The 16,943-nt window shown below is 35.8% G+C and overlaps 1 protein-coding gene and 1 pseudogene across 3 annotated transcripts in view; both read right to left on the bottom strand.

Moving 5' to 3' along the window:
• DENND1B (DENN domain containing 1B) overlaps positions 1–16,943 on the bottom strand; it is a 334,070-nt gene that overhangs the window by 187,948 nt on the left and 129,179 nt on the right. For all 3 annotated transcript variants that reach the window (XM_072648309.1, XM_072648308.1, XM_072648307.1), the window contains exon 5: positions 2,859–2,978. In XM_072648309.1, coding sequence (XP_072504410.1) covers positions 2,859–2,978 — 120 coding nt within the window. The remainder of the gene's footprint in view (positions 1–2,858; positions 2,979–16,943) is intronic.
• LOC140529551 (prefoldin subunit 1 pseudogene) lies at positions 9,390–16,939 on the bottom strand (annotated as a pseudogene).

The raw sequence follows: 16,943 nt of genomic DNA, 5'->3' as shown, positions 1-16,943 counted from the left end.
TATGTTACTTTTTGTATATCATCAGACTGATACTATGCTACTATGTTTCTTTTTGTAAATCATCAAAGATGATAAATTGTGCCTATTTATTTACATCCCTTAACTTTAATAAAGTTATTGTTTTAAGTAAATGTAGTTTTAAGGTTATCTAAGTAGACCATTAGACTAGCAAAATGCAATATCTTTGTTTCCTCTTTTCCTACACTTAAATGATCTTCAGTTTCACAGCGTTACTCAGGAAACAATCTACATGCTCCTAAAGGGCTGGCAAACTGGTTTCCTTCCCTATCACTATTCTGAAATGGTTTCTTTGAAAGGTCATCAGTGACATTCTAATTAATAAATCCACTGAGCTTTTTCTCAGTCTTCAGTCTGTTCACTTTTATGTAACATAGAATGTTTTTCATATTTTCTAACTCCTCAACACAGAACCTTTATTTTTCCCATCTAACTTATTTTTCTCAAATCTCGAATTTTACTCTTCTTTCTCTGACTCTTCTTTCTCTGTCTCAAAAATATTTGTATTTTCTGAGGTTTCTCTCTTTAACTTTCTCCACTCAAACACAAATTATGTCCATCTTATCTCTTTTAATAACAAGCTATTAAGTTTATGTGGATGACTCAATCTGTAACTGTAAGACTGACCTAAGCACAGGATATGTAATTCCAACTGTCTACTGAGTAGAATATGCTCCAAACTTATAATAAAAAAACCAAACCTTTCATCTTTTCCCAAAAACCTACTTTTTCTTCCTATTTTTTTCATTTTAATTGCTAATACTACCATTTTCAAGTTGTCAAATCTAAGAGTTATCTTTGACTGATAAGGTCATAAATAGAATTCCGACAGCTAGAACGTTTGTGGTGTTAAGAGCTACAAAATATCAGCACACAGACTAGTATGTGAAAGTGGGCCTTTGGGGAGATACACCCTGAAGACAAGAGTCATCAGAGGACAGAAAAAACTTTGGGATGCAACCCTGGGAAGAGAGTAAGGAGAAACTCTGGTATGTCCCAAAAGCAATCTTAAGGGACTAAGGGTAACCAAAAGAGAAGGGAGCCAGAGGAAGCTGAGCCAAAGAGATACATGGCTACAAAAGGATGGTATAGATCATAATCCATCCACAGAGTTTTATGTCATACAATTCTTGTTCATGTTCCCCGTCACAGAAGGCTCACCCAATATGCAGAGGACTACTTTCACAATCTCTTGACATTATATAGGTACCAATGCAACAAGCAGGATGTGCTTATGTACTCATCACTCATTACATCAGTGACCCAGTCATGCTTCTTTTTGGCAATATTTGACTCTATTTTGCACATATAATTGATCACTTGTTTTAAAAGTATTTATTAAGTGCTTACTGTGTTCTATACACTTTAATAAGTATTAGGGATAAAAATACTAAAAGTAAGGCTGTCCCTACCCTCAAAGAGCTTATATTCTAATAGAGGAATGAAACATGTATAAGAGAATGGTGTTTTGGTTTAAAAAAATCACAGGAATGGTGACTCTGGTAAGAGATTAAAAATTATTTACAGCAATAATATGTCCTTCTACTCCCAGGTTTGCAAAACACGGGTTTGATTTCTTGGAGACTTGTTTCCAATAAATAATTTCCAATAATAAAAGTGCACATACAAAAAGTTACTGTGACTCAACTGATCCATATTACCCCCAAAGCATTTAAGGATGAAACTGAAAGGCAGACAAAAAACCAAATAAAATATGGAAAAAAGTTGTCAAGATTTCTATAAATAAGTGCTTTCTCCACCAACGAATGAGCCCTGATTTGATATATAAAGAAGTGAAAATAACACTAAAGAAACTACACCAATGAGGTCTGTACTAGAGGTAATATCATATGAGGAACACTGCCCTGAGGGATAAGTTCTCAAGACCTCTGAAAGAAGTGAATATTGAATCAAATGGCTATGGGAATGATACCATTACTATATGAACAAGAAGACAGAAAGAATATAGAACTCCTGTTTTGATATGCTTACTTTTTCAATTTCATAGACTTTATAAGACTGATTTTCATGTGTATCAAAGGCATCCTTAGTAAAAATATGAGAGCAGAAAAGGCAGGCTTTTATAAATGCCATTCCATAGAAGACTACATTTTTAGTCATAAAATTAACTGAAAGGAACAGATGACACAAAATCCCAATGTGCTTAAAATTTGGGGACTACAAAGAAAGCATTTGAATGAATGTAGTAAAATGAAATCTAAAATACTCTTCTCAAGCAGATATTCCCCATGTACCTATAAAGAATACAAATAGTCCATGTGTAGATATAAAAACAAAGATAAATTTGGATGGTTAACATTTGATTATCAATAGCAAGGCACAAAACAGGGAGACTAATGTTTGCCAAAGCTGTTTACCAACATTGAGGGAGTACAATCAAAACAAGGTACAAATTGAGGAGTTCCCTACAGACAGTGGGATCTTCTAGAAATCCCTGATGACAATGCAAAGCCTCCTATGTGAGATCCATAATAATTCAAAAGAATTCAGTTTAATTATCCACATAGAATGAGGTAAATGCATCATAGTTATTGTCAAGAATATGATAGTCACCTGAATGCAGAATACATAAATAATTCCAGAACTGAATAGGGGAAGAGAAAGAGGCTAAATTACATTTATGAAATTTCATTGCTCTTTCGATGATTTCAAACTTCTGCACAGGTGAAAAAAATAAACTAACATTTTATTTCATATAAATGTTTATCATTTCTCAATGAAAATTAATATTATTTATTTAAATGAACATAATCTACAGTAATGTAAATCAGAAAAAATATAATGACTAGTAGTATAATTGCTTCACTACATGTACTCACCTAAGGATGCATAAGCAAATTTTGCCACCCGATGTTAAACGACAGAATCCAAATCTCTGTTTACTTTCAATATCTGTGAGCACAAAAGTAAAGTGTTGTCCAACCTGGTTTTGAGAAACCCTAAAAAATAGTAAGATAATGAAATATTAAGTCATGCAATATAGAAAAAAGATGCCATAAGAATTCCATATATACTGAGAATTTCTTTTAACTAATAACTACGGGTATATTTCATCCTCAATACTGCCTATGTTCTAAAATCTGGTATGTTTAAAATACTGAATGTTTTATTGTCAATACAACAGCATTTATTATATACCTGATTTTATTAAATACAAATCACTTATCTAAAATTTTACTATCTATAGATGTTAATTAAATTATCTAACTTTCAGTTCAGTGAGTATGATCGGTAAATCCTTTCAATTTCTATTTTACCCTCAGGTTCCAGAATATCAGGGCAGTCTTTCTGGAAAAAAAATTTTTAAGCTTTAAATTGATTTATTTAATTTTAGTTTTCAACATTCACTTCCATAAGCTTTTGAGTTTTAAGTTTTCTCTACATTCTTACCCTCCCCCTCCCCAAGATAGCATGCAATCTTATAAATGCTCTACATATACATTCTTATTAAACATATTTTCACATTAAGACATGTTGTAAACAAGAATTAGAATGATTGGGAGAAACCATGAGAAAAAACAAACAAAAAGAGAGCAAATTGTATGCTTCGAACTTCATTCAGACTTCATAATTCTTTCTCTGGATGTGGACAGAATTTTTCATCGTAAGTCTTTTGGTGTTGTCTTAATCCTTGCATGGCTGACAACAGCTATCAAAGTTGGTCATCACATAATGTGGCTGTAACTGTGTACAGTATTCTCTTCTTTCTGCTCATTTCACTCAGTATCAGTTCACATAAGTTTTTCCAGGTTTTTCTGATGTTGACCTGTTCATCATTTCTTGTAACACATAGTATTCCATTACAGTCATACACCACAACTTGTTCAGTCATTCCCCAATTGATGGGCACCCCACCCCCCTCAATTTCCAATTCCTGGCCATCACAAAAAGAGTTGCTATACAAATTTTGGACATGTGGGTCCTTTCTCCATTTTTATGATCTCTCTGGGATATAGCCCTAGAAGTGGTATTGGTCAATGGGTATGCACATTTTTATAGCCCTTTCAGCATAGTTCCAAACTGCTCTCCAGAATGATTGGATCAGTTCAAAACTCCACCAACAATGCATTAATGTTATAATTTTCTCACATCTTTTCTAGCATTTATCATTTTCCAGTTTTGTTATGCTAGCCAATCTGACAGGTGTGATGTGGTACCTCAGAGTTTTGGTCTGCATTTCTCTAATCAGCAGAAATTTAAAGCATTTTTTCATATGATTATAGACAGCTTTAATTTCTTCCTCTGAAACCTACCTGTTCATATCCTTTGATCATTTATCAGTTGGGGAATGATTTGTATTCTTATAAATTTGACTCAGTTTTCTATATATTTGAGAAATGAGGCATTTATCAGAGACACTGGTTATAAAAATTCTTTCCCAACTTTCTGCTTCCCTCCTAATCTTGCTTGCATTGGCTGTGTCTGTGCAAAACCTTTTTCAATTTGATATAATCAAAATTACCCATTTTGCATTTCATAATGTTTTCCATCTCTTGTTTGATCATAAATTCTACTGTTTTCTATAAATCTGACAGGCAAACTATTCCGTGCTCTCCCAGTTTGCTTATAGTATCAGCCTTTGTATCTAAATCATGTACCCATTTTGACATATGATATGACACTGGTCTGTGCCTAGTTTCTGCCATACTGTTTTCCAGTTTTCCCTGCAGTTTTTGTCAAATAGTGAGTTCTTATCCCTGGGATCTTTGGGGTTATCAAACAGTAGATTATTATAGTCATTTACTATGTGTCTTATATATTTAACATATTCCACTGATCCACCACTCTATTTCTTAGCCAGTAACAAGTAGTTTTGATGATTGCTGCTTTATAATACAGTTTCATATCTGGTAAGGCTAGGCCATCTTCCCTTGTTTTTCTTTCCATTATTTCCTTTGCTATTCTTGATCTTTTGTTCTTCCAGATGAATTTGGTTATTTTTTTCTATCTCTATAAAATAATTTTTGGCAGCTTGACTGGTATGGCACTGAATAAATAGATTAATTTAGGTAGAACTGTCATTTTTACTACATTTGCTCAGCCTACCTATGAGCAACTGATATTTTTCCATTTATTTAGATCTGACTTCATTTGTGTGAAATGTGTTTTCATACAGTTCTTGGGTTTGTTTTGGTAGTAGACTTCCAAATATTTTATAATGTCTACAGTTAAGTTAAATGGAATTTCTCTTTCTATCTCTTGCTACTAGTAATATACAGAAAAGCAAATGACTTATGTGGGCCTCCTGGATAATTTCTTGAAAGATGATATCTAGGTTCTTTCTGATCATGACCTTAGGGAGGACTAGCACTTCATTTATTTGTATTTAATTTATTTTCAATTTTCAACATTCACTTCCACAAACTTTTGAATTTCAAATTTCCTCCACATTTTCCCCCTCCCTTTACCCCAGGACAGTGTATATTCTGATTACTGTTTCCTTAAGTCCACCCTCCCTTCTATCATTCCTCCCTCCTTATCCCTTTCTTTTCTATTTTCTTGTAGGATAAAAGTCTTCTGTGCTCCATTGCCTATATATCTTATTTCCCAGTAGCATGCAAAACAATTTTTATTTATTTATTTTTAGCTTTTAGCATTCATTTTCACAAGATTTTGAGTTTCAAATTTTCTTCCCATCTCTCCCCTCCCCCCACCTCAAAACACTGTGCATTCTGATTACCCCTTTCCCCAATCTGCCCTCCTTTCTATCATACCTTCCCATCCCTTATCCCCATCTCCTCTATTTTCTTGAAGGGCAAGATAGATTTCCATATCCCAATTGCCTGTATATATCTTATTTCCCTGTCTGGTTCTACAATATTAGGGCAGTTTTCTTTGATAAGTTCTTAAAAAATGATGTCGAGGATCTTTTTCTGATCATGGTTTTCAGGTAGTCCAATCATTTTTAAATTATCTCTCCTGATTCCATTTTCCAGATGAGTTATTTTTCCAATGAGATATTTCACATTGTCTTCTATTTTTATATTCTTTTGGTTTTGTTTTATAATTTCTTGATTTTTCATTAGTCATTAACTTCCATTTCCTCCATTTTAATTTTGAAGGAATTAGTTTCTTCAGTGAGTTTTTGGACTTCTTTTCCCATTTGGTCCGGTCTGCTTTTTAAGGCATTCTTCTCCTCATTGTCTTCTTGCATCTCTTTTGCCATTTAGATTAGTCTAATTTTAAAGGTGTTATTTTCTTTAACATATTTTGGGTTTCTACCAGGCCTAGAGGCCTGTATTGGGCTACCCGAGTCTTTCTTACCTGTCCCAGGTCTTCGGTTGGCCAAACCGGATAAACGTATGAGAGAAAGGTCGTTCCAGAGTCGAACAAGGGTTGAGCTTTATTTCAGGGTCTAGTTACAAGTGCAGGGGGGTCTTCCTTAGGAGAAAGAGGGGGAGATTTCCTAAGGAGGCTAAGCTTAAGGGATTGGAAGTAGAAGTACAAGCGGGGAGAGAGGGGGAGGGGAGAGAGAAAGAAAAGAAGCGGAGCCTACTGTCCTCTTGGCTCCACACTGCTAAGAGAGAGCTTTCAGGCTTCCTCAATCCTACTTAACCTTCAGCCGCACAGTTTGCATCTCAATACCGTGCTGTTAGGTAACTAGGTATGCTCCAATCCGGGACAATCTCGAGGGCAGGGAGACTCCACCCATCACGTATCTCCCGGGGAGAGGCGGAAATACCTAGCTCAGTCTGACCTTCTCGAATCCCCACTGTTCATGGAGGGCCTCGTAAGACTCTAAGATTTAGAAGTCCCACTTTTACCCACCCGAGACCATCCACACGGATTTGAGCTTCCAATCCCAACAGGTTTCCTTTAGCAAGCTGTTGACTCAATTTTCATGATTTTCTTGCATCACTCTCATTTATTTCTCTTCCCAATTTTTCCCCTACTTCTCTTACTTGATTTTCAAAATTCTTTTTGAGCTCTTTGATGGCCTGAGACTAATTCATATTTTTCTTGGAGGCTTTGGATGCAAGATCTTTCGCTTTGTTGTCTTCTTCTGATTGTATGTTTTAATTTTCCTAATCATCAACGATGTAAGAGAATACCTCTTCACCAAGAAAGTAAGATTATGTGGAGGGTACTAAAAGTAGCCTCTGCATCAGCAGTGGCTCCTGCCACCCTGGTGCTGGGGCCTGACCATGTTACCCTCTCAACCAGGTGAAAGACCTTTCTCACTGACTTCTGAAGCTGCCTCTAGCTGGAAACCATAACAGCCACCAGTGATTAAGTCCCCTAAGGCCTGCTCCAGCTCTGTCCACAATGAACTTCACTCTGCTTCCAGCCTGGTGTAATAGAACCTACCTGTCAATTTTCCAGACTGTTTTAGGCTGGAAATTTGCTTCAGTCTGTCATTTTGTGGTTTCTGCTGCTCTAGAATTTGTTTAGAGTCATTTTTTTTTTTACAGGTTTTTTGAGGGGTTTGTGAGGAGAGCTCTAGCAGGCCCATGCTTCTAGTCTACCATCTTGGCTCCACTCCCTGAGGACTGGCACTTTAATGTGAAGGTATGTTGAGCCCTTTTCTGGGCTGCTCACTCACTTTTGGTATACACTTTCACTCAACTCTCACCTATTGGCTGTGGCCCCAAGAAGCTGCAGCATGCACAGAGCCCACATTCTGGTAAACCATCTCAGGAGACAAGCTAAACCAGGATAAAGGTAATAACAGACTTCAGATCTGTTGGTGAATTAAGGAATAGCTACCCCAAGAATGTGAAGACTTGCCCTATGGGAATGGGCAGGCAGAAACAATTTGTTCCAATAGCCATAAAGGTGGATGAAGCAGATACTATGTATTGCTTACAACTTGGTCAGACATCAAAGACACCAAAATCATCTACTGCGTCCTGGGCCATGACCATTCATCTTGACTTTCTTCTTGGCACTGGACTTTGATTGCTCAAGAAGAAAGAATGAGGCTGACAACTTTGTACAATTCTGCCTCACTTTAATCCTATTCACATGGGAGTTAAGACATCATCCATGATGTCACTAGTCCTCTCTGAAAATGAAGGATAAATGACAACATTACCCACACCATGTACACACGAAATACTTCAAGAAATAAGGAAAGCTTATAAAGCAGGTAAAAAGAAAATAAAGAGGAATTCCATGTTTTCAAAGCATTTTCTCAAACTACTATCATAAAGTATGAGTAGTGATAATCAAGGAAAAATTAATCCACTAATGTTAATGAAATTTTACTACATATGTGTGAATGCACATATTATTACTGTTGTTGATAGTATAATTAGGAAAAAGAAAATAAACAGATTTGACTGTTTGGCTGACTATGATCTAGGGACTATTGATAAATATGTTCCACAAAATGAAATATTTCTTAAAAAGCAAAGTTTTCAAAAGAAATGAAAAGGAAATCTTTTGGAAAATGGAGTCAAGACATTTCACACTGACAATAAGTGCTATTATTAAGAATGTTAAAAATTTTTCTACAAATAACATTTTAAAAATTAATTTATTTTAAACTTAAAAACTAGAACTTGAATACACAATAAGAAAAAGAAATACAGTATAAACTTAAACATTAATACAATACAAAATAAGAAAAAAATGACTGCCATGTACATAGCAGAACATAAGAGAGAATTCTAAATATTTCCATTTCAAGAAAGCCTATATGATAAATACCAACGTACTGTGTTCAGAGCTGTCTGTCTTTTCTTTTGTAAGTTTTCTTTTGTTCTCTGCTCTGAACTTTTTACTTTTTTCTTTTTCCCCCATCCTCCCCACTCAAAAAGGCTATAATTAAGTATGGATGGATGGATGGATGGACAGATAGATAAAAAATAAAGATATGTATATATACATATACACATACATATATATATACATATATATATGTGTGTGTGTGTGTGTATATATATATATACATACATATATATATACATATATATGTGTGTGTGTGTATATATATATATATATATACACACGGCATCAAGGTCAACTACCATGGTAAGTTCTTCAATTTGAAAAGGCTACAAGCCAAAACCAAAGTGGAGGAAGTGTTGGTGCATGATTTTCTGTTTGCAGATGATTGTGCACTCAATGCAGCTTCTGAAGTTGAGATGCAACAAAGTTTGGATCAATTCTCTGCTGCCTGTGCTAATTTTGGCCTAATAATTAACACCAGGAAAACACAGGTGCTTCCTCAGCCACCACCACACCATCCATATGTGGAACCATCACTTACAACAAATGGAGAAGTTTTGAATGCAATGGATAAGTTCACTTTCCTTGGTGGTGTACTTTCCAGGGATGTACACATTGACAATGCAGTTGACGCACGTATTACCAGAGCTAGCTCAGTGTTTGGGAGGCTCTGAAGAAAAGTATGGGAGAAAAGAGGTATTAGACTGACTACCAAACTGAAGGTCTACAGAGCCATTGTGCTGACCTCATTATTGTTATGTCTGTGAAACATGGACAGCCTACCAGCACCATGCCAGCAAACTGAATATCTTCCATTTGAACTGTCTTAGGAAGATTCTGAGAATCACCCAGCAGGATAAGGTACCAGATACTGAAGTCCTTGCTTGAGCTGAACTGCCAAACATTCAAACTATGCTTCAGAGAGTGCAATGCCAATGGGTTGGCCCTGTTGTTTGAATGCAAAATGACAGTTGTCAAAAAGACTATTTTATGGAGAACTTGCATGTAGCAGGCAATCACATAGTGGTCTGAAGAAGTGATACAAGGACACTCTCAAGGTCCCTCTCAAGAACTTTGGATTTGACTGTGCTACATGGGAAACACTGGCACAGGACTGCTCAACATGGTGTGCCCACATCAGAAAGGGTGCTGTGCTCTATGAGTAAGAAGAGTTGAGAAAGCACAAAAGAAACGTATAATGCACAAATTTGGAGTAACCACCTCAAATACGCACTCGGACTATCTGTTTCCAACCTGTGGTAGAGCATTCCAAGCTCATATTGGTCTGATCAGCCACAGTCGGACACAATGAAACTTCACCTTATCATTTTGATCTTCTTTGAGAACGAAGGACAACCATCACCACCATAATATACACATAAATACATACACTTACATACATATACTTAGATATCTTTAATCATACTCATATAAACATATACATTCATACATATCTATGGAAGACATTTTATATTTTCTCATATAAAATGTAAAGTTTGTCCTTATTGAGTCCCTTCTAGTCTTTAATGTGTGCCTTACAATTCTCGAATCTTTTATGTCAAATTTTCTATTAAAAATTATATTGAATTGAGGATTTGGGGGGGTTTTTGCAATGAAATCCTGAAAGTCTAGCAATTCAATGAATGTCCATTTCTTTGTCTATTCAAGATTATGCATAACTTTGCTGGACATGATATTTTCAAATTCAACCCCAGTTCTTTTGCTCTTTGATACATACTGTTAAAAGACCTGTGGTCTTTTAGTGTCTCTGCTGCAAGGTTTTGTGCAATTCTAACTGTGGCTCTACCACATTTGAAATTTTTTTCCTTAAATTGCTCATAATATTTTTTCCTTGAGCTGAGGTTTTCAAAATTTGACTATGATATTCTGATAGGTTTTCCTCAAAGAATCTCTTTCGAAAATAGATTTTTTCAAAAGTAGATATTTTCTATCTCTACTTTTCCCTCTTGTTCTAATGCTTCAGGATAATTTAATTTTTTCTTGTACTATTGTATCAAAGATTCTTTTTATGAACATAGCTTTCAGGTAGTCCAATTATGCTCATGTTTTCTCTTCTTGATCTGTTCTCCAGATCAGTTATTTTTCATATGAGATGTTTCATAGGCTCTTCTATTTCTGCATTCTTTATATTTTGTTTTATTATTTCTTGGTCTCTTATGACTTCACTGGTTTCTCCTTGCCCAATTCTTTTTTTTTTTTTTTTTGTTAGAAGGGAATGGATACCTTTTATTTAACAAAAATGGTAACATTGGAGTCAGTAGGAGGGGTACCTCCTTTGCTCAGGGCTCTCCTCTCACTCTCAGTGAGTCATGATCAAGCCCCAGGTCAGTGATACACAGTTGGCTCAGTCAGAGGTGCAGGAGGCCACCAAGAGGAAGGCAGTAGCCTAACAATGTCCAAATAAAAGTAAGAGTTTCCAAAATGTCCTCCAGGTTACAGTACACCAGAGTCTGCTGCTCTGTGCCACCCAACAGGAGCACAGGAAGGGGGTCAAATATAGGTTTCCTAGCGGTACTTTTTAACTGTGCCCTTCTGGCCGTAAGCATTTCCTGAATGTTGTCCTCTGCATCCTTCACACTGCACTCCAGGTATGATTTTTCTCTGTTCCAATTTCTTAATTTTTTCTTCTGCTATCTTCTATTTCTCTAACAACTGGCTGTACATTACTTCCTTGGAATGAAGAATAAATATTCTCTCTACACCTTCATACAGGTGAGTCTTATCTACCAAAGTCCTAATTTCTGTATCTGTAAGATGTGCACGCTTTTTCATTCTATTTTGCTGTTTGACCTGTATATCTGGAAGTTTTACCTTCTGCTGAGTATCAATAACTTTGACTTGTAGTTCTGTGAAAGCTTTCTTCAACTCCAGGTCCATGGGACCAGCCATCTTGGTCCAAACTCTGCAACTCTCAAATTCTATTTTCAAAGAGTAATATTCTTCCTTAAGATTATGGATCTCCTTTTCTAGATGGCTGACCTTCTTTTCATAATCCTTTTTTCTTGGATTATTCTTATTTTTTTAATTTTCCTCAATCTCTCTCATTTGATTTTTAAAGTCTTTTAAAAGTTCTATTCTTTTTGTGTAGGTGACTATTGACATTACTCTTTGGAGTAGAAGCTTTTCTGCTTCAGTATCCTCCTCTGAAGATGAACCCCAGTATTCCCTATTCTCCCAGTAACTTTCTATAGTTGGTTTCTTTCTCCTTTGCTTGCTCATTTTTTTTTTTATAGCAGCTTATTACTGTAATCACCCTGAGTTCCGTGGTATGAGGGATGGTGCCTCTGACCTCAGACCCTCCTTCAGTTCTCCCCTCTGGCCTGGAACTGAAACCAAGAACTCTACCCTCCTGTTAAGTGTCCACAGGTAACAACATCCCTCCCCTCCTGCTTCTGCACTCACCAGGTATGTGTTGGCTTCTTTTTGCCCAGAGACGCATCCTGGCAACATGGATTGACATGGTATCCCTTATCAGCAGAGATTCCCCCAATCTTCCCCAACTCCTCACACTGTCTGGAAGGTGAAAATTCCTGTGGCTGGAGCCCAGGCTAACTTCCAACCCATCCAGTTCCAGGGCTTGTGCTTGCTGTTTCAGCGGTACTAACCTACAGGTGTTTTACACTTCACAAGGACCAAACCTTGGTCCTGTGATTTTTCTTCAGATCTTGTCCAGTTGTCCCAGGACGGCCACTGTTCAGCCCCAATTCTTGTTTTGTTTTTTTCACTGCTCTAAGCTCACTATAAGGCACTATTTTGTCTTGTTTGTGGGGGAAATCTGGACAGCTTGGAATTTTCTGACCTATTCCCTCATCTTCCCAGAATTCTCTACAAATAACATATTGCAATGGATGGAATAATCACTGGAACTACAGCAGAATCATGCAATGATCACCAAAAAACGTGGCACAATAAAATTAGAGTGAAGAGAAACACAGGGAGACCAAATAAATGATTATTGTACAGAAATTGACATCAGATCATGAGGGCATATGGATGTGGCAGTATCAAAAGAGAGAAGTGGGTATATACAAAAGATATTGCAAATGTAAAATTAAGAGGACTTGACAACAGATTGGCAGAGGTTGGGAGGGAATGAGAAATCAAAGACATTTAGGTTGAGAACCTGACTGAGTAACTGGGAAGATGGTGGTACACTCAATAGTAATAGAGAAGTTAGGAAGAGGGGAGGTATTTTCTTTTTCTTTTGGGAAGGAGGAGTTGGAAAAATAATGAGTTCTGTTTTAGACATGTTAAATATAAGAGGTCTATGGAGCATCCAATTTGAGAAGTTCAACAGGCATTTAGAGACGTAAGACTGGAACTCAGAAGATAGATTAAGGTTGGACAAATATGAGAATCATCCACATAAAGCTGATGATTAAATCCATAGGAATTCATGAAACCACCAAGCAAGAGAGTATAGTAAAAGAAAAAAAGGACCCAGGAGAGAGCCTGTGGGGCACTCAAATTTGTTGGTCATGATCTGGATGAAGATCCAGAAAAAAAGACCGAGAAAAAGTGATCAGATAGAGAGAAGGAGAATCAAGGAAGAGCAATGCCGCAAAAACCGAGAGTAGAGTAACAAGAAGAGCATGACTGACAGTGTCAAAGGACACAGAGAGGTCAAGCAGAATGAGTATTGAACAAAAGTTGTTAGATCTGGTAATTAACAGGCCACTAGAACTTTAGAGAGAACAAGTTTAAATGAAAGATGAGACTGGAAATCAAAATGCAGAATTTTAAAACAAGGGAAGTGGAAGCTGATTATAAATGATCCCCTTGAGAAGTTTACTTACAAAAAAACAGTAGAAATATTAGATGATTGCTGGAAAAGAAGAACTAATCAAGTGAGTGGTTTTTGAGGATGAGGAGACATGGATTTGTGTTTGCAGGCAGCAAAGAAGCAGTCACTACGAAGAAAAACCTTACCGATTAGTGAAAGAATAGAAATAAGAGTGGTCAGTCTACTGAAGTAGACAGGACAGAATGAGAAAACTTTAGCTTGTAGAGGGGTTTAGCTTGAAAACATAAAGGTGTACCTACTCATGTGGGACAGGAGGAGAATATATCTAAGTAATGTGAGATGAAGAGGAGGAGAAAAGTAGATGTCATTGAATTTTTTCAGTGTAATAAATACCAAGTTTCTCAATTTTTTTGTATGTAGTTTCGAGTTTCTCAGTGAAAAGATTGGCGGAATAGGAGCCATGTGAGGTTTGAGAAGAGACGGGAAGTTCTGAAAAAGCCATTGTGGTAAGTGAAATAATGGATTAGGGACATGCAAAAAACATTACATTGCTACAATGAGGGCCCAGTGAGATTACCTGCTTACATGGGTAGTAGACCCAGAAGGCAGAGGTGCTCTTAAGCCAACTCAACATGGCTCATAACAGCTGAACGTTAAATTTTCAATGTGAACATTTTGTAACTCTGAAATTAGCAAGTCAGGCACTGATTTACTGTTCTGTTGACTGTCCAGACTTAACAAAGTGATGGAAAAAATAGCAATACTGATTAAATTTAAAAGTATATGTGTACATTTCCCCCCAGGAGAGTTAGTTGTTAAACATTTGCTAGCACACTCCTGCAATCAGGATAGTTTAATAATTTTCTCTAGCTTCAATCAGGTGCATGTGAAGAGGAGCGAAGGCAGCCAATAATGGCAGCAATCTATGGCTAGGGCATGGCAGAGGAGGATTAACTACTGGATAAAGGGGCAAAGGATTCAAGAGAAGATGATACTGTAATGCTGAACAGATTCACTAGGGGATCAAGATGAAGAAAGGAGAGTGTAGTCTACGTAGAGGTAATGGTGTAGGAAAGAACTGAGGGATGAGGAGGCATGGATGATAAATAGGTTTAGGAGTCATTAAACAGAAAGAAAAATGGAATGATAAAAAATTATCATCAGATAAATACACTTCAGAGATCATAACATGAAATTGGAACACTTAGGCGATTATAAGTCAGAGGCCTGACCCATCTTTGTAGGTAGCTGAGGTAGGGTGAAGGAGTATATCACTGTCAACGAATAATTTGAGGAAACGGGAAGTAAGAAGTGTTTGATGGAGTATCAATATATAAAGGCATGAGTTGGAATAGGATATTCTGTGAACTGTAGCCATATAACACCACTAGTATAGGTATTAATAAGATGGGCGTTGGTTTAACTGAAAATTCTGGAGCCATTAATAAGGTTTCTAATTTTCCAAAAGCAAGCTAGACTACTTTGATACTCCTATTTAATTCTGGGTCCAACTCATTTATAAGTGCAAGATTCTGCTCCTTCCTCTCCTGCTATCAGATGCTTTGCGAATTTATGAATTCATCCTTCAACTTTCTCAAAAACACTTTTCCAGCACATCCTCTCCATATACAAATACAAATATCCCCTTTCCTTTTTGTTATTTTTAATGCCATTTCAACCTTCTTTATGAAAATTGTACCAATAGTCATTTAATTCATCCAAGTCCTTAATTGACCAGTAATTAATCAGTAACCAGTATTCAATTCCTAGCTGAACAGTGTTCCCTTACATCTAAAAATGACATAATACATGAAGAGTTCAAAGGAATATTACTTTATTCTTCATTAATACCTCAGGATTTGTTGAAAGAAAAGCCTCCAGTTTTAAAAAAAGCATAATTGCTTCTTTTGACACACACGTAAAAAAGTCCTGCAAAAATCTAATTTATTAAAACCAACAACTGGAAACTGCAATTAGCATATTTTTAAAAACCGTTTATGGAGTTACTTCTCTGTTACTGAAATACAGGTGTCTAAAAATAAATTAAATGCATTTGGTACAGAAAATTAGGTTAATTATGAACAATTTAAGCTAACGCATGAGATAAATTACATAATTGTATGCATAATAAGTAGCTATGCTTGTTATATCAAAGGTACAATATAAATGAATTGAACTGAAATTGTATTTTTGTGTCACATAATAAATGTATATATCATATAGATTTATCTGTAAAACACACATGTAAATGCACACATACGCACATACGCACGCACGTGTGCACACATACACACACACACACACATATACACACACTCTCACTCAATCTAAAACACTATTAACTGCATTCTTGCCACTGGAGGGCAGTCATAGAACCTTACCTGATTCCATATTCCAAAACTGAATGCTATGATACTTGAACTTTGGTTCTGAAGTGCTTAAATAGATTCTAAAAAGGAGTGATATCACTACTAGTGCAATGGTGCTCCCAAACTGTGTGAACCTGTACACTATAAGTTTAATGACTACAAATACTACACAATTTAAGGAATGCTACTGTCTGCATTTTAAAAGTTATATAAACAATTTCATTAAAAGTTATATATCCAATTTCCATAGCTTCATTTCACAGCTTTTATCTTTACATTTTTTCATGACATTTCTTAAGGAATACCTATGTGGTCAGCAGGACAACTTTTGCTTCAAACTTCTTAAGAAATCCACTGGGTCTCTTAAAGTTAATAATAGAAGGATTTATCAATAATACAGCAAATCTTAAAAATCCAAGTGTCTTAACAATCTACCTTCACTTCACTAAAATAGAATGCTGATTTCAGAATAACTTGCTAACAATATATACAAATCACAAAGAATATAATACATGATCTGATTTTTATATCAGGAATTATAGGACATTCAAAAGAAATTCCAATATGACAGTTATTCAATACTTCAGTTACAATTTATTTCTTCAGTGAACAACAAACAAGAAATATTCAAACCTGTTAGATTGTTTTCCCCTAGTACAATGCACTATTTCCATAAAGCTATTCTTAGTAGACAACTATCTTCAAGTTAGATATTACACAGATGGTGTTTTCAATTAAGTACAAGTGAGAAAGAAACTAGGATCTATAGATCTATATCAAAAGATATAATTCTAAGGTTTTAATCAAGTGCATATTAAAATGTTTCTGCTAGCATTTACAACATATTCCTGAAGAACAAAGGATTTGGGAAAATGGGAGAAACTGACAACTAACACTTCCACACTGGTTTGTAGAGAAGAAAGAGAAGGAGATGGAATATTTAATAGTTTAGTAAGTGTCTTAATCCACTATGCTGATTATTTCATTTAAAAGTTTTGTTGACTCAATATTACATAGTAGAAAAAACTGTTTTTTACTGAAAATATAAGTAGTAAATAGCTTCAATTATTCAAAAATACTTCAATTAGTTATACTGT

The sequence above is a fragment of the Notamacropus eugenii genome, chromosome 2 (assembly GCF_028372415.1).
Source record: "Notamacropus eugenii isolate mMacEug1 chromosome 2, mMacEug1.pri_v2, whole genome shotgun sequence".
NCBI classification, from domain to species: Eukaryota; Metazoa; Chordata; class Mammalia; order Diprotodontia; family Macropodidae; genus Notamacropus; species Notamacropus eugenii.
Note: the sequence above shows the minus strand (reverse complement) of the source record. Positions and strands in the feature narration are given on the sequence as shown.